This window comes from Aquila chrysaetos, chromosome 20 (assembly GCF_900496995.4).
Source record: "Aquila chrysaetos chrysaetos chromosome 20, bAquChr1.4, whole genome shotgun sequence".
Lineage (NCBI taxonomy): Eukaryota > Metazoa > Chordata > Aves > Accipitriformes > Accipitridae > Aquila > Aquila chrysaetos.
In genome coordinates, this window is record NC_044023.1 from 2094510 (window position 1) to 2118890 (window position 24381).

General features: G+C 36.7%; 1 protein-coding gene across 18 annotated transcripts in view; it reads left to right on the forward strand.

Annotated features, from left to right (window-relative positions):
* The window catches only part of IQSEC1 (IQ motif and Sec7 domain ArfGEF 1), a 357083-nt gene extending 333304 nt beyond the window's left edge, over window positions 1-23779 (forward strand). For 12 of the 18 annotated variants that reach the window (XM_041118603.1, XM_041118605.1, XM_030043627.2 and 9 more), the window contains 7 exons: window positions 323-352; window positions 2681-2806; window positions 4533-4632; window positions 9217-9390; window positions 10050-10226; window positions 17640-17689; window positions 19031-23779. In XM_041118603.1, the coding sequence (XP_040974537.1) occupies window positions 323-352; window positions 2681-2806; window positions 4533-4632; window positions 9217-9390; window positions 10050-10226; window positions 17640-17689; window positions 19031-19636 (1263 nt within the window). In that variant the 3' untranslated portion in view covers window positions 19637-23779. The remainder of the gene's footprint in view (window positions 1-322; window positions 353-2680; window positions 2807-4532; window positions 4633-9216; window positions 9391-10049; window positions 10227-17639; window positions 17690-19030) is intronic. The other 6 variants (XM_041118604.1, XM_041118606.1, XM_030043637.2 and 3 more) reach the window with 4 other exon arrangements.
* Window positions 23780-24381: the final 602 nt, after the last annotated feature.

Consider the following 24381-nt stretch of genomic DNA (forward strand, 5'->3'; position numbering starts at 1 on the left):
AGACTGTTTTTTTCATGGTTCTTTTTTTATTCAAGCGTGTGGCAATTCAAATCCTAAAACTAATCCTGACCTTGTAAATTAAATGGGATTAAGAAAACAATGCCCTCAATGGAGTCCTAGGTTCAAGGATTCTTCTGTTGAGAGACTTTTTAACTGTGTGAAAGAAAATTGAGGAAACAGCCAACAGTCTTTATTGATAGAAATATTTGTTTTTACTTTATAGGCATTTAGTCATAGTAAGACCGTGACGTATTTACTTGCTATGATACAGTACTGTGTTTCTCTGAAGTTTAATGAACTTGTATATGTCTTTCTACTGTAGATTGGATCTCTGCATCATGGACTTGGTTGTGTAGGTATTTCTCTCATACTCCTTCAAAACTTATAGTCGTTTTAACTGGCAGCGTTTTCTTAAACTGGCAATAATGCATTCTATTACATTTTAACTTTTTAAAAAAATTGGGCTTCTTTCAAGCAAAATTTTCCTATTGTAGTAGTAATAATTCTCCAAAGTATAAAGACTTTTCTTAAAAATATATTTCCCAGAGACTGCTTAATTTATTGCCAAGAGTTTTCTAGACCTTTTTGGTACACTTCTTATGCATTTCATAATGCTATTATCGCTGTAGAAATTAGACAGCCAGTAAAGAATAAACAAATAAGTAAAATTACAGTTGCACCTCACCTTTCCACCTGGGCCCTGGTGTGTTTATTCTTTCTGGTCCCTTTCAGTATTGAATGATACTCTAGAAAGATATTGCCAGTTAATTTAACAGTTCTATTCTGAAAGGTAGATAAACATAGAAAATACTGATTCCAGATTTAAGTTATAGGCATATTCGATGATAATCTTAAAACTATTCTTCTAATGCAGTGTTCCACTTAATTTAATTTCATGATAATATTATTACTAGTAGTTTTGAACAAAGAAACCACCTCATCGCAGAGGAGTGCACATAGTGCTCTGAAGTCTGATTATCTTACACAAATTTGATCCTAACGATTTTTTTTTTTCTCTCAGTTATAACTGCACTGTGCATTAGCATCTTCATTCAGGACAATCCAGAGAAGGAACTTCAAACTTTCATTTGTTTTTTCAGTCTTCTATTTCTTGCTTTTTCTGTGTAAACAATTAAAATCACGCAAAGCTAGCTTCATATTCCTAAGTGAAGTACCTGTCATTGTTTCATGGATGCAAGTCTAGCAGTACCACTGGACTGTAAAAACAAACTGAAAGATGTGACCTTTATAAAATATGGTGGAATGGAATCTTACCAGATCATCTATTGCTATGAGTGAAAGCACTGTCTATAGTTAAATTTCAATACTGGAGCTCACTGTAGTTGTTTGCAAGTTCATAGGCTCAGTGACTACTCCTGGATTTTGTTATCTCACTGTAGTAAATCTCGAACTGCCATGTGCTGGGGAAACTAAGTCTGGAGGTAGGAGAGAATGAGAACATGCAACATTTGTTCCGGCCACTTTTCACTGAAAACCCATGTAAGCTGTTCAGTTACCAGAATAGACTGAAAATAGAAACCGTTGATTTCTCCAGCATTCTTCACCACACTGACTCCTTTAGAACATGTCGGATTTTTTCTTAAATACTTTCTCCTTGCAAGTTCAGGGACCGTAATTAAGCTAATGCCATAGATAAATTAAGTGCTATTAGCATTTTATCTGTTATTAGTATAGTTATCGTTGGATTTGGGGAAAAACTGAAATCTCACCAAATGACTTGATAACCAACCAGGAACAAGGGCAGATAGTGAATCCTAAACTCTTTTTCCCCCTCTTTTTTTCTTTTTCCCCTGCTCACACAGAGGAAGAAGAAGCATTAACAGTCTTTGACTGTTTCTTTTTGCCTAGTAAATCTCCTAAGTCCCATGCAGAATCAGGAATTATAAAGAAATATAATATTTAAATGAAATATATGTCTAGTTACCAAAGAATATTCTCTACTTCAAATTTTAAAAGTTTAAAGGATTTCTTTTAGTATTGTTGACAAGATATCATCATTTGCATTTGAAAGAAATTAAGTCTCACTAGGTTGAAAACAGCAGCTTCGGAGATAGCTTCAGCAGATGTTTCAAATAAGAAAATGGAAAATTATTCTTGGCTTTCTTGCCAGCATGAGAAAATAAGCCAGACTGAAAATGCATTTACTTTTTCCTGATGTCACCATTTCCTTGGTATTGGGGAATGAACAAATTGAATTAATTCAGTGGCTGACAAAAAGTAATCTACAACATCAGCGTATTCATCTCACAAAAGCTAAAGTTGCTTTGCATCCTTTCTTCTAATAAAGATATGTAAAAATGCTCAGGAAAGCAAACATCCTTTGCTTTGACCTCCCACTTGCTTAATCTTAAGTTCTTTCAAGGTTTTATCGTTTCACAAAGTAAAACTCTATCCCCAGTAAGACTTTCATTGGCATCCATATACAGGAATGCAAGCTGTTAGAAAATATTTTATAGAAGAACTTTGATGAAGTTTGAATGTCATGCAAGTTTGTGGCATATAAATCTTTATTTTTCTGTTGTTGGTCCTTTGATGAAAAAGTCTAATGGACTTAGAGGTAAAAATATTTGAAGTATTCAAAAAAAGACTCTGGGTATGAAAGATGCTCTTTCTTGGCTAAATATTGCTATATTAACGGTGACCTTTTGTGTTATCATAGGTCCTCTCTCTACCCCACCGGAGGCTTGTTTGCTACTGTAGGCTGTTTGAAGTGCCGGATCCAAATAAACCTCAGAAGCTTGGATTGCACCAGCGAGAAATATTTTTATTTAATGATCTTCTTGTGGTATGTATTTTCAGGTGGATAGACTTTTAGTGAGGTATTCAGAAATGCCTATCTCCATGAAATCAGTGGCAATTAAGTGCACGAGCATTCCTAAAAATAAATATCTATTACCTGTTACTCTGTACTCCAATGATCTTGGGATGATTAAGATTTAAATTTTCTTAATTTTCTTCATTATATATAATTTGCTTTTAAGCTGAAGCCTTTTATTGATTACTACACTCTATTGTAAGAAAGTACTTTGATGCAATAGCTTTTACTGTAAAGAACAAAAATTACCTCCAGTTTACCCATTTCCCTAATGGGTAAACGGAGACATTCTTTATTCCGTGAATAATGAATTTAAGTTACTTGTGGAAAAACAAAATTGCATGCTACTTTGTATTCCCCAGATGTTCTATGAACCATATATGTTTATTCACTGAAACAGGAATGGGATATGTTGAAAGACATTTTACAGTTGACTTTACTTTTTAGTGTGTGTTTAACTTGACCCAGTCTTTTGAAAAACAGACGTACAAAACTAGTGATAGCTTGGAATTATTTGGTTGATTAACCCTTAAAAATAGGAAAATTTGTTGCACTCTATTTGGAATGTATTTGGCTGTTAGCTGGGAACTAAGAACTAAACTAAGTATTTCATGTTTTGTTACAAAAAAGGCACACTTCAGATGCACAGTTTTATTCTGTGTAATTTTTACATACCTTCAGCCCTTAAAACCAGGAAGTAAATGAAATAAAAAAAAATTAATCCCTTTGATTGTGAGTGTAACCTCCTCATTGTAAATGTGAGCTTGGGTGTAAAATGATGGCACATTGTCACCTTCAGGTTGCAAGTTTTCTGTCGTTTTTTATTACTTACTCAGATGTCAGTAGTTTTATCAAACTGTGTTGGGAGTAATATAGACCAAATTTGTCAGTTCTAGTAACAAGCCATTGCCAAAAGTTAAAATTAGAAAGAACTAGTAAAAAAAAAAACCCTCTTGGTTATAAAGAGGAAGAATGGTCTCATTCACACTTCAGAGAACCCCCAAATTGACGGTAAGTAGTAGTATGTTATTTCTATTGTAACAAAAAGTAAAGGTTTCCACAGACTCAGAGCTTTTATTGAGGTAGGTGCTGTACAAATCGGGGAAAACAGGGCATCACTGAATGAGGTAGTGTAAGACAGTATTCAAAGGCGCACAGAAGTGAAGCAGGTTTGGAAGGTCACAGCACATGAGAATAAGGGCTAAGAATTGAACTTGTGTGGAGAGGTCCATAGGTGTGTGCTGCCTGCAGTAGGACTGTAAGAAAAAAGTGTGAAGGAAAGTGTGGTAGCAGCTAAGTTTTTTTAAAAGGATAATTTAAATATATTTACATTTTTGCTAGCATGTACAGTGCACAATAAGGATGCAGGGTTTTTTTTCTTTCTTTCTTTCTTTCAAGGAGTAGCACTCTGGAGAATAGAGAACACAAATGCTTTGCGTCTGGATAAAATACTAAACCTTCTGGTTAAGAGATACCAATGCTTCAAAGCTAGCTTTGTTTCTTCAGTAGTAGTAGATTAAATACATCAGATGCATTAAAAAAAAAAAAGGAAAAAATTACAAGTTCCTATCTTCTGGCAGATTATAGCTTTCTTTGACATGAAATATTGTCTCGTGCTAATTCTTAAGAACAATAATTTTCCACAAATACATATGGTTAAAGGGATATTTCACTTTGTTTATTTGATACCTTTCAGGTGACCAAGATTTTTCAAAAGAAGAAGAACTCAGTTACATACAGTTTTCGACAGTCGTTTTCCCTCTATGGAATGCAAGTTCTTCTTTTTGAGAACCAGTGTAAGTCTTTCCTCTCTTTTTAGATGACCATTTTATTTATAAGTAAAATAAATTAAAAATTGTTTGAGTGAAAGGGATGGACAGGGCTTGATTCTGAATTTAGGAATAAAATTGCTCTGAATTTAACTTACCTCTGAAGTTTAAAGCAAGATGGTGTTAGCATAAGAAACAGCAAGACTGCTGTTATATTTGTTTGGGTGTAGTCAGAAGCCAAATCTAGCCAAATGTGTTGTTTGTGAATACTTGTAAAGAAACAAATATATCTGTTGCTGAGTTAATGGTACAGTTAGCTGGACCTGAATATATGATAATAAAAAATGACTTATAATGATATGTGTAATTCAAAGCAATATTTAGTTTATTTTCCTGAGTTATATCTTAACTTTGTGCCTAGGTTATGTATACTCATTCAAATATAAATACAAAGCAGGGAGTCTGGATTAAAGTTTGTATTTTCTGACACCTTTTGTTTATGTCAGTCGTAATCTGCATCAATCCAATATTTGTTTTATCTTTAATGCTTTTCAAGCTTAGTCTTAGCAGACGAAAACCCAACAAAAAGCAAAGTTTGCTAATGTCCTGATTTTAAGCCCAGAGACAGCATCAGTAACGATGTAGCAGAGCACAGTTGTTTGTATGGTACATAGGGAGACAGTCTATTGGACCTGACTTCATGGTTTGTAAACCAAACCTTGACCTGCATAATAAATTAGTTACAGTTCAGTGTGACATCCAGCAGTTTCTGTGCTTTTCTGTTGTGGAAGACTCTTAGTTTTCGCTTGTCCTTGAGAATGTGCTCCAATGCTCATCTCAAAAGAAGTCACTGTTACTGAGTCAAAGCATCTGGAGATTTCAAAAGGGAAGATTTTGTGGAGCTTATAGCAGCAATGTAGCCCACAGATTATTTATATGCATACACATTCCTTCTCTCTCTCTCTCATGCACACATTATGTGATATAAAATTCATTTTTAGAGAGGAAGGCCAAATATTTCTATCATGGATTCCACTAAAAATAGAAGAATATATAATTCCTCTGATGTCAAGTTAGATAAAACAAAATAAATCTTATAAGCATGCTAAGTAGAAACACTTTATTATTCAAGTTGAGGTGAGTTGATGCTGGCTGGATGGCAGGTGCTCACCAAAGCCGCTCTATCACTCCCCCTCCTCAGCTGGACAGGGGAGAGAGAACATAATGAAAGGCTCATGAGTTGAGACAAAGACAGGGAGAGATCACTCATCAGTTACCATCATGGGCAAAACAGACTCGACTTGGGGAAAATTAATTTATTGCCAGTCAAACCAGAGTAGGGTAAAGAGAAATAAAACCAAATCTTAAAACACCTTCCCCCCACCCCTTCCTTCTTCCCAGGCACAGCTTCACTCCTGAGTTCTCTACCTCCTCCCCACCAGTGGCACAGGGGAACGGGGAATGGGGGTTGGGGCAGTTCTTCACACATTGTCTCTGCTGCTCCTTCCTCCTCAGAGGGAGGGCTTCTCACTCTTCCCCTGCTCCAGTGTGGGGTCCCTCCCACGGGAGACAGTCCGCCGCGAACTTCTCCAACATGAGTCCTTCCCACGGGCTGCAGTTCTTCATGAACTTCCCTGGCGTGCGTCCTTTCCGCAGGCTGCAGTCCTTCAGGCACAGACTGCTCCAGCATGGGTCCCCTGCGGGGTCACAAGTCCTTCCAGCAAACCTGCTCCAGCGTGGGGTCCTCTCTCCACGGGCTACAGGTCCTGCCAGGAGCCTGCTCCAATGTGGGCTTCCCACGGGGTCACAGCCTCCTTCGGGCATCCCCCTGCTCCGGCGTGGAGTCCTCCCCAGGCTGCAGGTGGAGATCTGCTCCACTGTGGACCTCCCTGGGCTGCAGGGGGACAGCCTGCCTCACCATGGTCTTCACCACGGGCTGCGGGGGAATCTCTGCTCCAGTGCCTGGAGCATCTCCTCCCCCTCCTTCTTCACTGACCTTGGGGTCTGCAGGGTTGTTTCTCTCACATGTTCTCACTCCTCTCTCTGGCTGCAGTTTCTGTTCCACAGGAACTTTTTTCCCTTCTTAAATATGTTACCCCAGAGGTGCTACCACCATCACTGATAGGCTCAGTCTTGGCCAGCGGTGGGTCCATCTTGGAGCCGGCTGGCATTGGCTCTGTTGGACATAGGGGAAGCTTCTAGTAACTTCTCACAGAAGCCACCCCTGTAGCCCCTCTGCTACCAAAACCTTGCCACACAAACCCAATACACAAGTAAACTTAAAAATACCTATAGTGAAACTGGGAATAAAGGGTTGGATTCCTCCCAGTGAACTGGAGGCATTTTAGCTGAGACACTTTAGTAGAGATAGTTGGACTCCTAAGGTGAATTCGCTACGGTGAATCAGTGAGCTGATTGTACTTCTAGTATTGGTGCCTGTTAGGTGGAATGCAGTATTTTCCAGCTGGGAGAGAGAAGTAGTCTTCCCTCTGGTTTGTAAAATTTGTATTCTTGGTTTCCCCTGTCCCCAGCAAGCTTTGGGGTATTTTGGCCAGAGCCATCATGCCATTCGGTAAATCTGTGAGTAGCAGCTGTCACAATCAGCTGGTTTCAAGTGAATAAAATTTCATGTCACTAAAGCAGAAGCAACAAAAATATTGGTTTGGCTACTGGTGAGGTTGAATAACACGACTGGCGTTGATGATAGAAGAATTGACTTCTAATGACAGAAGTCAATTACGTTGAGGGATGTATGAACTCCAAAAGGGAAAATAATGTCATATATCTCTAGTAAATAAATAGGCGATAAGGGAAGTATATTTTACATTTTCAGTCAAAATCACTGACAAAATATAGAGGGTGAGCAGATGACTTCAGAGAGAGTGTATCTGAAACCAGTAAATACTTACATGTTTGCTGATGCTTAAGCAATATGATGTAGAGAAGTATCTCTGGTAATAAAATGTTTTTGTTTGTTTAGTATGTGGAAATTCTTTCTTTGTTCTTATGTGAAGGTAGCCCATGTGCCTCTGGGGTTACTAAGTTTCCTTGTTTGGTTTCATAAACATCTTTCCCTGCCCCGCCCCCCCCAAGTGGTACATTTTCTAGAGCTGTTTGCTGTATATCCAATTTCAGTGTTCAAAACTGTACATGGTGTTACACCATGCTCTCCACCTGTTAGCTTGCTAGCACCAGACTCCTCTGCGCTTTTGGCCATTTGGCTGTATTCTGAACGACAGCAACTGCAGACAACTTGAGGTGGCTGTCTTACTTGATTGAAGGTAGATGCAATTGTCATGCGGTCAGGAGAAGCAGATCAGCCATACATTGCTTCTGTGCAAGATGTTGATTTTAGACCCCGGCAGAAGCCCCAAATTCTTATCCTTCCTCCCCCTCTGTACCCTTTGAGGCTTGCAGTAGTTGGCACCTTTTTTCACCTGAGAATGGTAAATGGACTTGCTTCACTTTTGGTTTCGACTCTGATTTGGAAGTTAAGATATCCTTTTAAAAAAGCATAGCGTTTGCACTTGTTTCTCAGTATTTTAAGTCTTGTTGAAACCTAATGGCTTTGAGGGAAGAGACTACCTTACATCTGCTGGTTCTTGAGGGAATGAATTTTTAGTACATGGGAGCACTTGAACTTCAGGTTGAATACTTAACTAAATATTTGAGAGCTTTAGGAAACCAATAAGGTCAGGCAGTTGAGTAAAAGTAAACATTGGGAATTAGAATGCACATCTTGAGTTCGTTCTGACACCCTGTTTCGACAGGTCTGTGCTTCAAGCAAAGGCTGATTCTGTTTTCTACAGCAGAACATATCTTCATTATAAGCTGTCTTTCTGTAAATGAACCTTCTATCTCAACTAGGAGATATTTTTGACCAGCTGTAAAAATTTGCATTCTCAGATGTGCAGCTAGAAGAGAGGCAAAGACAGTTTGCTGAAAAATCTGCCTTTTATTGTGAAGATGTCCATAATATGGGCCAAAAGGCGGGGGGGGGGGGGGGGGGGGTGGGGTGTGGACCTCACCCCTTTTACATCCTCAGTATGTAATTTCACAGATAATTTAAACTTTTTTTTTTTTTTAAAGGAAAGTAGGATGTCCAGGGAACACAACTTAATAGGAAATACTAAAAGCTGTACATGCTAGTGTGTTTGTCTTCCTGCAAACATTAAGTTAAAAGTGTAAGACAGTTTCTAGTACTTGAGTCGTATTCAAGTAGTCTTTACTCAGCAAAACTTTGGTCACAATTGAGTAAGGTAGATAATGGGATCTGTTCCATGCAACAAAAATTATCCGCTTAATTTTTTGGGTTTTTTTCTGGGTTTTTTCTTTTATATTATACATTGTAACTTAAGGGTAACAGCTGCATAAAGACTACCTTTCAATATTTATTTGATATCTTGACAGTTAAGCAGTCCTAGGGATTTTCATTCTAATTCTGTGCCTTTAGACTTTTATTTCTCTGACTTTGTCCCCTATATGGTGATATTAGTAAAAAGCCTTAAGGGTTTTGGGTTTTTTGGTTGTTTTTTTGTTTGTTTGTTTGTTTTTTAAAAGAAAAGTAATTGGAATAATCAGAGCTTAGTTTTTCTTGACTCTTTCTTCTAGATTATCCCAATGGCATTCGGCTCACGTCAGCTGTTCCAGGAGCAGATATCAAAGTACTAATAAATTTCAATGCACCAAATCCTCAGGACAGGAAGAAGTTTACAGATGATTTGAGGGAGTCAATTGCAGAGGTTCAAGAAATGGAAAAGCACAGAATAGAGTGTAAGTACAAAGGTACATACAACACAGCATTTTCAAGATAAAATAAGAAAATCTTGAGTATGTGTATAACCCATTAGAACTCTTTAAAAGTTTAAGATAATGTGGGTTTTTTCCATGGCTTTGATTCTAGAAAGAGGAAAAACCCAATGATATCTTAAGCCCTAGCTGAGTTCATTGACTATTCAGTGGAAATTTAGCCTGGACAAAGTGCAAATAGCAATGGACAGAATAGAGGTGGTTTTGTAATTTGTAGTATAAATTGCAGTAAGAATTTTAGGGATGATTTACATCACTCTGAAATTCTCAACGACAGCACTTCAAATAAGTTTCACTGAATTTTTCTTTATTTCCATGTTGATATTCCTGTATTCTCTCAATTAGGTAGCCATAATACAAATAGATATATTTTGCTGGAAGTTACATGGGTGTTTAAACATGGAATTTTATCTTCTGTATTTCTAAAAGAGTAATAGCTTTTCATCCTCTATGCTGTAATATGAAGCTGTTAGTATGGGGGTGAAGTTCCTCTCTGGCATTTAACAGTGCCAAAATGAACTCTTTTCTATTATTCACAGTAATACATGATCACATACAGAAATTGTGATGTTAGTATTAGACTATAACATCCTTCATTATAGTCAATAATTGCAAAATTATTCTCTTTGTTTCAGCTGAGCTAGAAAAACAGAAGGGTGTGGTGCGTCCAAGCATGTCTCAATGCTCCAGCCTGAAAAAAGATTCTGGCAATGGGACGCTGAACAGAGCTTGCCTGGATGACAGCTATGCTACTGGGGAGGGGCTGAAAAGAAGTGCACTGAGCAGCTCCCTTAGAGACCTGTCTGAAGCAGGTAAGCACTGCCTTTATTTCCTGCTCTGACTAGTGCATGCAAAGATGCGTGAATGATGCATATAAAGTCCAGCTCACAGTGGGCTTCCAGAACTAGTAATACTGAAACTTCAAACATTTTGAACAGCTCCTCTTTCATAGTTAGTGTTTAATTTCTGTTTGTTTTTTACCCTTGTTCTATTAAGCAACCACTATTTGAAAGCATTTAAACCATTGTAGATTGCTATGTATACTTTTAAAGGAGAGTGAAGACAGAGGAAAAATTGTAAGTGTTTTATAAAAAAAATGATTGACTTGTGCTAGGAGTAAACCACTTAGTTTTTCTTTTTTTCTTCCCCTTTGCTTCTTCCCCTTCATACGATAGGCTTAGAAAGAAAAGAAAAGAAACTGGTCTCTGTGTAATGACCGCTTTCTGTGTATTTTGTGCTCAAGTGTACCTGTATTACCGCCTTGATGAATGAAATTGAGTGAAGCCCTGCAAAATTTGGTCTAGAGCTATGTAATTCAGATACAGTGTGTCCTTGATGCTCTTTTATTGTTTTGTAACTCAAGATATAGTTCCCAATTCTTGCAAAAGAGGTTGTTGTGAAATACTATTGCCAATATAATAAAAGAACCCTTAGTGGACAAGAATACTGATATCTCACAAAACCACTGATGTGTCTTAAGATTTATCAACTCATGAATATAGCTAAAGACTGGAAAGGAGTGGTGGTGTGATTTTTTAGCCAAAGAAAAGCCAGGGGAAGTTTGGTATGTTTTTATTTTATGGTTTGCCTTGGTAATACACAACTGGCATACCTATGTAATACAGGCTACCATGGCTAATAACCTTGTCCTTCAGTGTTAAATGTGATTCCTGTCATTTACAAGAATTCATATCTGAACACCATGCCCACTATTCAGAAAGTACTTCTGGGGATAGTAGCAACTATATATGTATATTTAATTTTTTTTTAGTTCATAGTCTATGTTACATACTCTGATTTGTTCTTCTAATTGAAGTGATGATTTACAGTATAGTCATAATTTCAATACTATGTGTATCTTTGGTAGTAGACACTAGTTATCTTTTTCCTTTTTTAACTTAAGAGATTTTAGCTATGCTGCAATAAATAAAGTTGTTACAAACTGAAATTACAGCCTGTGTTTTGTGGGTATATGTATGTGCATACAAATATGTAGAGAGTGAGCTCTTTCAATTATTTTATTCTCTGTTTAGGCTTTCATACTCATATGTCCATTTGCTTCATTAAAAAGACCTAGGACCTTGATCCAAAATCAGGCTGAAGTTGCATATTGGTGCTTGATTGGCTTAAATGGATTTTGGATCAAGCCACTAGTCTTCATCACTGTTATATCCTCTGTTATATTTGAGGATACTTCCATCATCCTTTTTTGTTGTTTTGGTTTTGTTTCATTAGAATGAGAACTACCATATTGTTGAATATGTGAGTTCAGTGGGTATCTGTACCCATAAATGTGATTTCTGATTGATTTTTTTCATCCCATAGGAATTTTTCATCCCTGTCTTTCAAACATTGCCATGTATTTAAATTCATGTTATGGGTTTTATGCAATAAACAAGTATTTGTTTTCATGAAAACATTTCATGTTTCAACAGGGCATGCCTACAATTGGCATGCTTATTACTGAAAATAGCTTTTTTCCATAACAAAAAGTAGAAATCACTCACAGACTGGAGGGTTTATCAATGAGTTTGTTAAACCCAACTAAACTTAATTTTAACTTCAAATAGTTGAGAATTATGGAGAGTTTCTGTTTGGTCTTGTGCAGTGCAACTGACTTGAGAAATTACATACCTGTTATTTGCTTTGTTATTTGGTGTAGTAATTTTAATGAGATTATACATGTCTTCTCTGCCTTTTGTCAGTGAATAGCTTGCATGTGAGGCTGATTTTTTTTTTTTTTTTTTTTATATGGGAGAGATGATCCATAGAAAAACAAAGAAATCTCTTTCAGTTAGCAAGATACTGCATCCCAGTGATTATACCATATTAAATTGCTTCTGTAAAAGAATACTGAGTTAGGTTGCCTCAATTCTTTTTGTGGATGAAACACAGGATCAACAAGGAAGAGGAACAAGAGTAGTGGGACTGTGTGTGAATGTGAGCTTTTCTGGAAGAAAAGGCATGATGAAAGTGGATTTGTGGAGAGTTCCTTTCTACAGTTAAACAGAAATAAATCTAGTAAGCATGAGAAAATTGCCTGGTTGCATATTTATGCAGTAAGGCAGATAATTGTCCAATGAACATTGCAAAAACAAATTGAAAATATAAAAATATTTATTCAGTGAAGGGGAAATCTGATTGAACAGCATTTTGGTTGCATGGGTATATGACAAAACTATTTAAGAAACCAGTCCATTAGTCTCTACCGGATACCACAGTAGTAAATGGTAGCTGTGGAAAGTGACTTTAAATTTCTCTATTGGAAAAGAGTGACGATTCATAAGCTTCTTAGATCTAATGAATGTTGATACCCTGAATGATTCTGACTCCTAAGCTGTAAACCATAAGGACAGGCAAGATTTCTCTGTCAGGAAACAATGTCAGGAATCATTTCCTGATGGTTGTTCTTCCATGCATTTGCCACGATAGCTTAAATCATAATTGCAAAAAGGATGTGCATGAGGGTCTCTTGATTTTAAAGATAGTATTGTTCATTGTGGATTGACAGTTCTTTCCACGGAATAAAAAGCAGAATATGGCAACCAACTGTTCCAAGATGTGAATGTCAAAAGTATTTAGTGCTTTATTTTTCTCAAGAGAAAAATTTATCATTTCTATTACACATTTTTGAGCTATAGTCAAGGAAGAGCTGAATTTATTTGTCCCAGACTTTGAAATTCTTAATCTACATAAAAATATTAGAAGACAAACCTTAATGCAGTTAAAGCTGAGTTTTATGGTTTCCAGTAGAATTTTGGATGTTTCAGCACTTGCTCCATATACAATTACATGATAAGTAGGTTTACAGAAAGATGTGAAAAGTGTGGAGTCCCATCATGGCCATCAGTACATGGGAGGAATGATTTGATTGCTAAAGCCGAGCATGGAGGATTAGACTGGCTGCATTTCTGATTCTGTGTGTCTCAGGTTTTTTGGCTTGTTTTAGGCTAGTCAATCTGAATTCCAGTGACTTTGAGTTGCTGGAGGACCCAGTGCTTTCACATTGAGTTTACAGTGGAGAGCACCTGTGGAAATCAAGCTTTATTCACCCCATCTCTAATGTGTAAGGGGGAAATAATATTTACACACTGCACTGGTTTAAAAATTGTAATTTTATAGTTTGCCTTGGTAATACACAACTGGCATACCTATGTAATATTGGAATGTGCACAGAAGTGCAGGATGGTATAATGGTTACTATTATTATAAGTTGTGCTTGTCTCATAATCTCCTGAGCTATGTCAAAACAATCACAGACCAGTAGAGACTACTTAAGGAAAAAAAAAAGTGAACAACAAAACCAAAACAAAAACATAAATTAGTTTCAGAATTAAAATGATTCTATTTGTATATTGCATATAATCTCAGTTGTCAACCTTTAACTTTTAAATGTTTCTTTTGTTTGTTTTTTAATAATTTCATCATGTATTTTTTAAAATTTCCTATATCCCAAAATGTAATGGAAGAGATTGTGGAATTTCTCAGCATTGTAATCCCCTTAAAAAGACTCTGAGTTCATGCAGTTACAGAACCCTTTCATCTGTTGAATCAATCTGTGATAAGACGGTGCAGTCCCTTGGCTCCTCCCTCATCTGATGCAGGCAGGGTTACTAGGTTATTTTCTCCTTCCTCTCCCATGGATTTTGCTATACTATATAGGAGATTGGATACTAGCAGTCGTCTTCTCCCTTATTAAAAGAGCTTTCCAAGTAGGGAGAGATTGTTCCTGTCTCTTCCCTTGTCACTGTTGTTATATTTCCTATTCTTCAATGGAATAGCAACAGTAATGGGCATGATAGTTTACTGTTTTTTTAAAATAAAACAAATTTTTATGAATCAAGTCTTCTGTGATATGCCTATGTTCATATCAAACCATTTTACAAGTATGTTGTACAAAGACACCCCACACTGTATATAAACACCTTTGTATCAACAACTTTTCTGTCTTATGGAAGAGACGCTGTTTGCTTTTCCACTGAAGGAGGAGTTCAGCAAGGCAAGGCGTGGTTATGCTGTTTTCTCATCTCCTGGGGCTTAATCAGTATTTTGAGAATCATCTGTTTGAAGATGCCAAGAAACTATTTTCACAATTGATGTGTGATCTTAAGACTATATCTGTTTCACACAGAAAACAAGATGAAAATATGAAGGTTACAAAGAGTCTTTTCACCCTGGAAAGTGGTCTCTCTAAATTAATGATTAGAGCATATTGTTTAGATAATTTTGAGCAAGTCAGGTTGGGTAATACCTATAAGTTCAGTAGCTAGATGGTTACAGATCCTGCTGCTGCTCTGCTGGGAATATCAATTTCAAAGCCTTTGGAGGCTAGTAAGACAACTCATCATTATAAGAGCTGCTACATTAGTTTGCTTTACCAAAACATTAATTTAGAACATTTTCCAAACTTTTTCCCAAGATGTACAAAGCTAGATCCTAATACTTTGTTTAGATATCAATGTAGCTCTCTGGTATAGAACAGAGTTTCAAGAAATACAGGGTAGCAGTGAGAAATATTTATATTTACTGTTACAATCTGTTCACATCTGTGAGATCAATTTCTGCAAGGTAGAATGGATTTTTATTAATGAAACTCTATACTTTCTTTTGGAATGTTTAAGTTTGTAAAAATATTGTGATCACTTAATATTTCCACTATAAACTTGAAATATTCTTAGTCCCATATAACGCATGTATATACATGGGACATATTATACTTATGTAAGTTAAAGATATTTCTTACAAAGAATATTCCTATCTAACATCAATGAATTGTTGGAATAAAACAGAAAAGATTAAATTAACTGAAATTTAATTTTATAAAAATAAATTTAAAACCACTCTAAGTAACATCCTTAAAAATTTCAAGTAGATCAGAATATATTAAGCAAAACTGGTCTTCAGATTTGATGAATACCACCTTGCTTTACATCACAGCTGTTAATTATCATGCAAGTACAGAGTTATGCTTACATACAATTCTAGTCAAGAGTCACCATTTTCTTGAAATGCATTTGAACGCTGCAGCTCTAGGGAAACATTTTTGAGGTGGGATGCCATCTCAAAGACCAGAGAACAGTCTTGTATAAACACACATTGGCAGGGGGAATGCTCTAGAGGATTTACTTAATAGCTTTCATATCACACTGTAGGCCAATACAGAATTGGGTTCAATTTATTTTTAAGAAAATAAACAAAGCTCTCTTTATTGTGATAGTGCCTATCTGAGGGAAATTACAGGCATTTTAAGTAGGATTTTCTGTTTGTTCTTGGCTTTGCTAGTACTACTTTGCCCTGAAGTTATTCTAAGCAAAAATCCATCTGTCTCTTTCTGTCCATATATACTGTGTATATACCGTGTTCACGGTTATTTTATTAGAGACTTTGCCATATGCAAAAGGCATTAGGTTTTCCTGTTTTTCTTCATTTTTGGCCACATTTAATGACTTGTGGCAGCTGTCGGTCTTATTTGCAATATTGACTGCTAAGTCAAGAGATGGCTGTCTTCCTCTGTGTTTTTTGTATAAGCAAGCAAGAGTGATCTGAGTGTTAATCAGTACTAATCCCGTTAGCAGAGCAGAAAAATATCAAAGCCTGAGTAGAAGTAAAAATAAAGGGATTATCAAAACCAGTTTTTCTGGGAGGGTTCATAAGATAGCACAGTTATGGTTTTTATGAGGCTAAAACTGCAGCAAGAGATGAACCACCAAGCTTTTGACAAAGAGCCTGTCTAGGGGAATTGTTCAAAATTCCAACAAATCTAACAAGCCAGACAAAACACCTTGACCACAAACGCCTTCCCCTCAATTTAATGTCAATGTAGAGGGGTTTGTACTGGGGAGGCATCCCATGACCAGCCAGGTCGAAGTTACGCTTATGGATCCAATAGGTGGTATTTTTAGATCATACTGATAGTATAAGACTTATGGGTCTTAATTGGTCTATGAGAGGGTTTGTCAAGAAGTAAGGGTGAACCTCCCAGTAATCATTGTTGTGTCCCACCTACAAACCAGTCCCAAAGTTCTTCTCTTTAGCTCTGGTACCATGTGCCTTTTGGGCTTCTAAAGATGAGGGTAGGTGGCTCGTAGGTTCAGTGATGCTGAAATCTAAACATTCCTCTCCAAAACCACCTGTTAGAGTAGAAGATTCTGAAGGCAGCAATGTACCAATGCAGGGTGGAGATTGTCTTTGATATTTGGCCTTACAGGAAAGCATTGAGAAAATTTAGGTTTCTGAAAACATGCAGATTTTAGAGAAGCTTTGAGAACCTGACCATTCTTCAGAGGTTATCTTTGTTTATACACCCTGCCGGTAAAGTATTTTGAAACTTTGCAAAGCAATGCTCAACAAGCTATCTTTTCAAAAATATTTATTTCCACTGCAGCCATATGCTATTTTCTCTCCTGTGAAACAAGAGAGAAAATCTGGGATCCTGTGTCCTATATATAGCCACTGAAGTATTCTGGCTCTTTAGGCAAACAGTCTGGTGTTTCATGTGTAGTTGTAGGCAAATGTCTTTGGCGATTTGAGAATATTGGAGAATGAATCCATCATACTTAAGAATAAAGCACTGCACAGCTAAACAAACAAAATCTAGCCATAATGTCAAGACAGATTCCAGATTTATTGGTAAAAAATTAAGTTTAGTTTTTTTTAAACCTCATGAAGAAGATTATATGAAATCCACTGAGGTTCAAAACTGAAAATGAAATGGTGAAACCAATGCCCCTCACCAATCTCCCACACGGAAGTTAAGAATATGCCACTATTAAATTTTGTATTTAGATTAATACCACCCCATAAATATATATACATATGCTACCAGTCTTTAAAGAAAGAAACTTCATAGACAATTAGATTCCAGGAAGTCAAACAATTTAAAATTGTTGCTGGTCAACATCATAACCATACTATTAAATATAGATGCTAAAATACATGTATTTTGAGAGTTGTACAAATTTTTAAAAAATCACACCCCGCTAACGATAGTTGATTCACAACAATACCTCTTAAATTAGTCAGGTACAGAAACTTAATATAACTACTGGCCTTAAAAAGCTAAGTTTCTGCCTTAGTAGCTGCTGTACCAGTCCAGTGCAATGTTAACCCCCCTGCAGCTCCTCTAGTTGCATTTAGAGACTCCTCTAGTGATTCAGGGAAAGCAGCTGTTTTTCACCCGGGTCTTGTCTCAGTCTCTAATCTATGGTGTTGCATGTCCTGGGCAGGCAAGCGTGGGCGACGCAGCAGTGCAGGATCGCTAGACAGCAATATGGAAGTAAGTAGGAAGTTACTGATGTCTAGCTGGATGTGATGATGTGCATTTCAAACCTTTCTTTTATATACATATTTTTTTGCTCTTTTTTCTTCTAACATATAACCTGCCTGCCTCAAATAAAATGCATGCCTAGGCTACTCACTCCGTATTCTTCCAGCTTAAAAAGCACTGACAGCTTGTTTTAGACCAATGCCATTTTTGGTTTGAGCTAACCTTGTTCCCTTTGTTCCTGCAAGCATGGTTAAATGAATATGATGTGTCCTTTTGCCACCATTTCAGTCTGGTCCCAGCTTAAATGCCCACTTGCTCTTTGTTACAAAGTACACTGTTCTTGCTGTTTGGTATTTAGCTACAACTATTGACTTTCATGCTCAACCATTCCCATTGCTTATTTTCGAGTTAAATTGCTAAATGTATGCAGTCATGACACCATGGAATTGCACAGATAGGGCATGGGAGGAAAAAATTATTAAGATAGGTGAATTCAATGTGGATTTCATGAGATTTCATTCATCTTCAAACCATTTATATATACTGTTCATGTCTCTGAATTCAGCTTGCAGATTTTTTCTTTTTTTCTTTTTTTTTTTTTTTTTTTTTTTTCTGTGTTTGCTTTAGGTAGATTGCAGTTTAAATCTAGCACACTTTGCCTAAGTACTGTTGTGTCACTTAACTCTTTTTTAAAAAATACAACCCCCAAACTTCCAGAAACTAAATACACCATTCCAGGCTAAATAATAGAGAACGTTGGACCACAGGTCAGAAAAACACAATCACATAGAAATCTTAGTGGCAAAAATGGTATGGTTCCATTTAACACATATTTCAGAGGTAGGCTTGAGAAGCAGCACTGTGGCATATAGTAGTGGAAAACTACTATTAAAAAAAAGTTTAAAATACTGTTTTGAAATCTGAATTGTAACTGTAATATTTGCTGCTATGTGTTTAACTATTTAGGTTGAATTTAATGTAGTTTTATTTTTTGTTGTAAAAAAAGCAAATATGGTATTTTTTTACAGTATTTAAAAATGTATTTTTCCTTTAAAAACACACTCCTAGGTCTTATGTCATGTTACTCTTCCATGACATTTTTCTCATTTAAAGTCATAGCTTTCAATATTAAAGCATTGAGAGAAGAACATTTAATGCTTAAAATACCCCAAGAAGGACATGAATGCCTTATTGGCAACTTAGAGAAGGTGGAAGTAAAATTTTTCCTAGAACTCTTAACATAGTCCACCCATGTGAACACTGAAGGAGGAGTTTGTGGGTCAGTGTGAACTTTTTCTTTTAAACATTTTAAGATTTTTTTAATTTTTATTTCTATTAATTTCTTTTTAGGGGTCCATCATTAGCAGTCCTCACATGCGCCGAAGAGCTACATCAACCCGAGAGTGTCCATCTCGCCCTCACCAGACTATGCCTAACTCCTCCTCACTCCTAGGTTCCTTATTTGGTAGTAAAAGGGGAAAGCCACCTTCCCAAGGCCATCCACCATCTGGCTCATCACAGCAACCTCCGCACCCTCCAGTAATCCCACATCAGCAACACTCACAGCATCCTTCTGCCATGCATCATGCAGGGCCAGCTGAGGGGCAGACACAGGCACAAGTGCATTCTCACCATTCACAGTACTGTCATATGCAGCAGAACCCACCACCCTACCACCACCACCACCACTATCACCCTCCCCAGCATCTCCAGCATCCACACCAGTATCACCAACATGTGCCCCATTCCCAGCATGCGGCACACTCCCAGCATACTCCTTACATGCAGCACGCCCATGCGCAGCATACCCACTCTCCTCACCCGCCGCTGCCCCCTCCGCACCCAGGGCACTCTTCTCATCCCCAACACTCTCAGCATCACCATGGACCGCCACCACCTCCCTCCACTTCAGCCAGCACTAAGCCCAAACACAGTGGCATCAGCACAATAGTCTAGAGCATATTGACCCTCCTAATAATGATAGTTTTAAACAAAGTTACAAAGGCACTTACAGGAAGCAACAAATAATATTGTCAGTTTTTACCTAGACAATTTGAGTTGTGTGAGCTTAAAGGCTTGCTGTTACTAAATAAAATAATTCAAGTTAGCGCAACCGATACTGGTTTCACTTATCTACTCGACAGACGTTTACCATCTGGTTAGTTCTTATTTCCGACTGCCTTGGAAACATGCTGCTTGCTGAATATGGGTAAAGCGATCTTTTACACCAAATCCCTTGACAATTTTACATGCATAATAAAAACTTAGTCTACGAAACAAGGAAAAAAGTGATACAGAACCAAGTGTTGCATTCTTGCTCTTTTCTTGTCAATGGGCAAAAAAAATAAGTAGACCTGATATGGTTGATGAAAGTACGTAAGTAAACTTTATATAATATAAATATATACATATAAATATATATATATACTGTATAGTTAACATTTGTGCTTGGAAAGAATTTTTTTCAGTCCACAAAACTAGCAATATAGACTTTACAAGGAATTCCACTTACTTGATAGGACAGTATAATAGATGAATAGCATATGAAAGAGTAGACCAAAAACATTAACTGTTAGAAACAAATTTCAGACATTTCAGTATTTTCATTAAAAGTCCTCTGGACTTGCTAAGATTTCTAAGCAATCATTACTAAATGTGCCAAGTAACATAGCATTTAAATGTTGTAGTCAAATACTGCTTTGTATAAATCCTTATTTTATTAACACGATAATATCATACGTAATCAGTATTATAACTGCTCTGCTATTTCAGGTAAGCAAACTTGTTAAGATGCAGTAATTATACCATAGCAATGTAGGATGACCATTTACCAGTGGTCATCTTCAAGCATTGGTCACACAAATTCTTAGACACTTTAAAGGCTGTGATAACTGTGAATTTACATGATCCACATTTCTTTTGTATGCATATGATTTAACGAACACACATGAAGAGTTACAACAGGTGCATGTACACACTGCAAAAACATTCATCTTGAACATGAAAATGGCAAACTTCCATCTTTCTCAGCTACTTTGTTTCCTGTTTACCATAATTTCTCATTTTTACCCCCAATGAAGCTGAATTCTAGTCAGAGTGTTTCCAGGTGGAAGTGCTCTAAAACTTGAAGGTTTGTTTTAGAATTTAGTATAGGGTTTTTATATATATATACACATATTAAAAAAATACGTAATTCCATGTAGCCATGTGCTAGCAACAAAGTGGCTTCACCATTTTTACTCATCACATTTGTTAGTTTGAAAGTATCCAGCACTCAGCAGGCTGAGTTTATGCTCAAACCCTCACTTTCATAGTCCAGTTAGTTGCAAGACATCACATAAAAACAGGCTGTGCTGTTGTTGCTTATGTGTTCTAATCAAACCATTTGCAAATTTATATACAATTTTTATCCCAAAATCCTGTACAAAGTTATACATGGCGCCTACTTTGTAGTTTCAGCATTTTGAGCCACTGCAAGGACTTTACACCTAAACAGTAGAGACAAAGGAATCACAACTGCAAAACTGTACCAGCCTAAAAGCAAACCTTGAAGAGGATGAGCAAAAAGTTCCAGTGTGAGATGGGTAAAAGTAATAATAATAACCGCCAGTCAATTTTCTATTTAACAGTAATAAAATTGTCAGGAATAATGAGGGCATGAGAACAAGAGAGTGACTTTTCATATTGGCTTTGCTCATGGCATCTCTAATATTTGGGGGGGAGGGGGGAGAGGTTGAGTAATTTTTTCCCTTTCATACCATTGATATCACAATACCAGCAAAACTGCGAACTGAGCACTTTGTTAACCTCCACAGAGAGCAAATACAGCAATCTAGAGTTTAGCCTTTTGTTTAAAGCTGTCCATGTTTGTTTCACACATGTGCAATATGTTTTCCCCTTCTGCTCCTTCTCCTCTAAATTATGTTCATGAAATGAAAAGAAAAGAAAATGAGTAGTTACATTATTATTTTTAAGTATCACTCATACTATTCTAAATTCTGCGGCTTACCTTAAGAGACTCATACGGGTCCCCTGAGGCTCTGTTCCTTGCAGTTTAAAAAAATATATACTGTTCTTATAAGGGAAAGTAGAACTGTCTGCATGTCATCTAATGTTATTATTAGTGTGAGGCTACACTCTACATATTGTATATTTGCAAAATATATCAGTGTTACTGTTGATATTAGTTGAAGTAAAGTGATAACATATTTCAATATGTAGACTTTTCTTCATACATCTGTACCAATAGTAGAGTCTAACTGTAATTTATAGGTTGTTCCAGAAAAGATAAAGAACCATTCAGGTATAAACATCTTTCAGAAACCGCATCTTTTAATTAAAACTGAGGTAAGAATGCTCCTCTTCACTGAGTGATGGAGTCTGTACTTGTTTCAGATGCAGAGTTATAATGTAAGTAAAATTGCCTGTGTATGTAATAAAAGTAGAATATGCAGTATCAGTGGAGAGGAAAATCTGACTCTAGCTGTGTTAATTAACAGTGAAGATGTTAAATCTCCTAGATCTGCATTTGTTTTATGTTTAAAAACCCCTTTCATTCATTTAAATTAGAGTTACATATAAATTTTCTAAACTTACACAGTAAGCCACATTTTAATGCTTGACCACTGATTTTCCATGTGCAATCAATTAAGTATTCAGGAGATGTCACAAATGTGCATGCAAAGAACCATTTACACATGATTTCATGTACACGTGGGGAAAGAGTTTGTGCCAACCCTCTAGGTGCATTAAGTCGCATGTGTAAAATCACAGCTCATTTTGAGGCTAGTTTAAAAAACAAAACTGGTCATACAAGAGCACAGTATTTGTAAACTCTCTTATTTCAAGTCAATGAGGAGAAACAGTGGACTTTTACCTTGGGTTTTTGTTTTTTTTTTTTTTTTTGGACTGTGTGTTTGTATGTTCTTTTAACAAACAAATGTGTCTTGGTGTCAGCATAAGTCTTAAGAACTTAGCTGCTTTTTTAGGGTTGTCGTATAACCTCTCTGACTCCGTCCTTGATTAACAATTGCTTAGAGCAGTGTGGATCATGCCTAGAATAGGAAAATGATAGTACTTTAACACTGCGTGTGGTTAAGAAAATTAATTTTTTCAGCCTGCAGGCAGGAGTAGAATTGAGAGGGTCTTTTTCTCAAATGCCATTGCCAATTAAAAACTGGTACAGAACTGCATAGGGTGACCATGTTTCTCTTTTCCCATAAATGATGTGGCAAAGTAGTAATGCTGATTTGAAAAAATGAAAGGGAAACATAAAGAATGAAGGTGTGGCAACAAAAATCTTTTCTGGGACAACAATCAAATATATATTTGGGGGTTTTATTTTTTTAAGTTAAGAATGAAATGTAAAACAATGTAAAAACAAAAAACAAAGTTCATCCTAATATAATGTGCGTCTTGTATTGCTAAAAAACCCCAAGTCTAACATACAGTGTAGAATGATTTTCCCATCATGTACTGCATGCAGCAGAAGCCTCTTGTTTCTTGATAAAATGAGCTGAAAGACAGTCAGCAGATATTTAAACAATGAATCTCTAGATGTTGACTTGCTGTTCCATATGAAGCTGTGTGTTTTCTGCAGTTAAGCATGCATTTTGCTGTTCCGTTGTAAAATACCATCGCACTTCTTGCCTGCAAAATGGATTATTGTGTATATATTTAAAAGAAAAGTGGAACCAATAACAAGATTAAATTTGGAAAAGAGAAAAGGGGGTGGTGAAAATGGGACCAGTAGGGGGAATAGATAATTCTCTAAATTGTACATAGTGTGTAAATTAGTATTACTAGAAGTCTGCAGTCACTTTGAGGTTGCCTATCTCCTGCTAGGAACTTAAATCAGCTTTGAGTTGTATTAAACTGTTAGAATTAGGTCTTGAATGCAGACTGTTAAAGACTTCAAAAAACATTATGCATACAAGAAGCTTCTGTTCTGGGGAGGCTTGAGACCCCTTTTGTAACTATGGGGAAGAAAGGAGTGCTTTCATTTTAATATGCATTCTGTTTGTAAGTAGTAACAGACCCTATTGATGTAAAACTATAACTGTGATCATGTGGAGAAATCAAATAAATCATTTAAAACTCTTTGTTTCTCATTTTGTGTAATCCAAGAACTTCAACTCTTCAGACTTGAAATGAAGGACACTCCTTCCAATGGTGTCCTGGCCCTGCTGAGTCAATGGGATTTCTGCCACTCACTTCAAAGGGGCCAAGATTTCAGTCTTCATCTTAAATTAAAGATAAGTTGGTGGAAATGGTGGTCAGTACTGTGGAGACTGTGATCCCTTCTCAATAGCTTTTGATTTGTTTGGTGGTGCTGTAAATGTAATTAGTTCCAAAATACGATAAAGAGCAATAAATACAACACCTAGATTTGCAAACAGTGAGAGGTAACACCGAAGAGGCTTTTTGGGGCACTGTTTACCAAAACATTCTAACATTGAAAAACAGTAGCCAGATTTTGAATCTCCTTAAACATGAGCTGTCCAGCACGTTCAACTGATGCCATGAATCTTTTGGCTATCACATTGCCTTAGGAGCTCATGTTCAGATGACCATCTGCCCTTGACTCGTAAGTGTTCTAAGTTTGTCCTTCCCAGGGATGCAGTCCTTCATTTCCTAAGTGTAACCTGCACTCTTTGGATCAAGTTTTGAGAGCATTCATTGCTTCTGTGCACCTGCTGGCA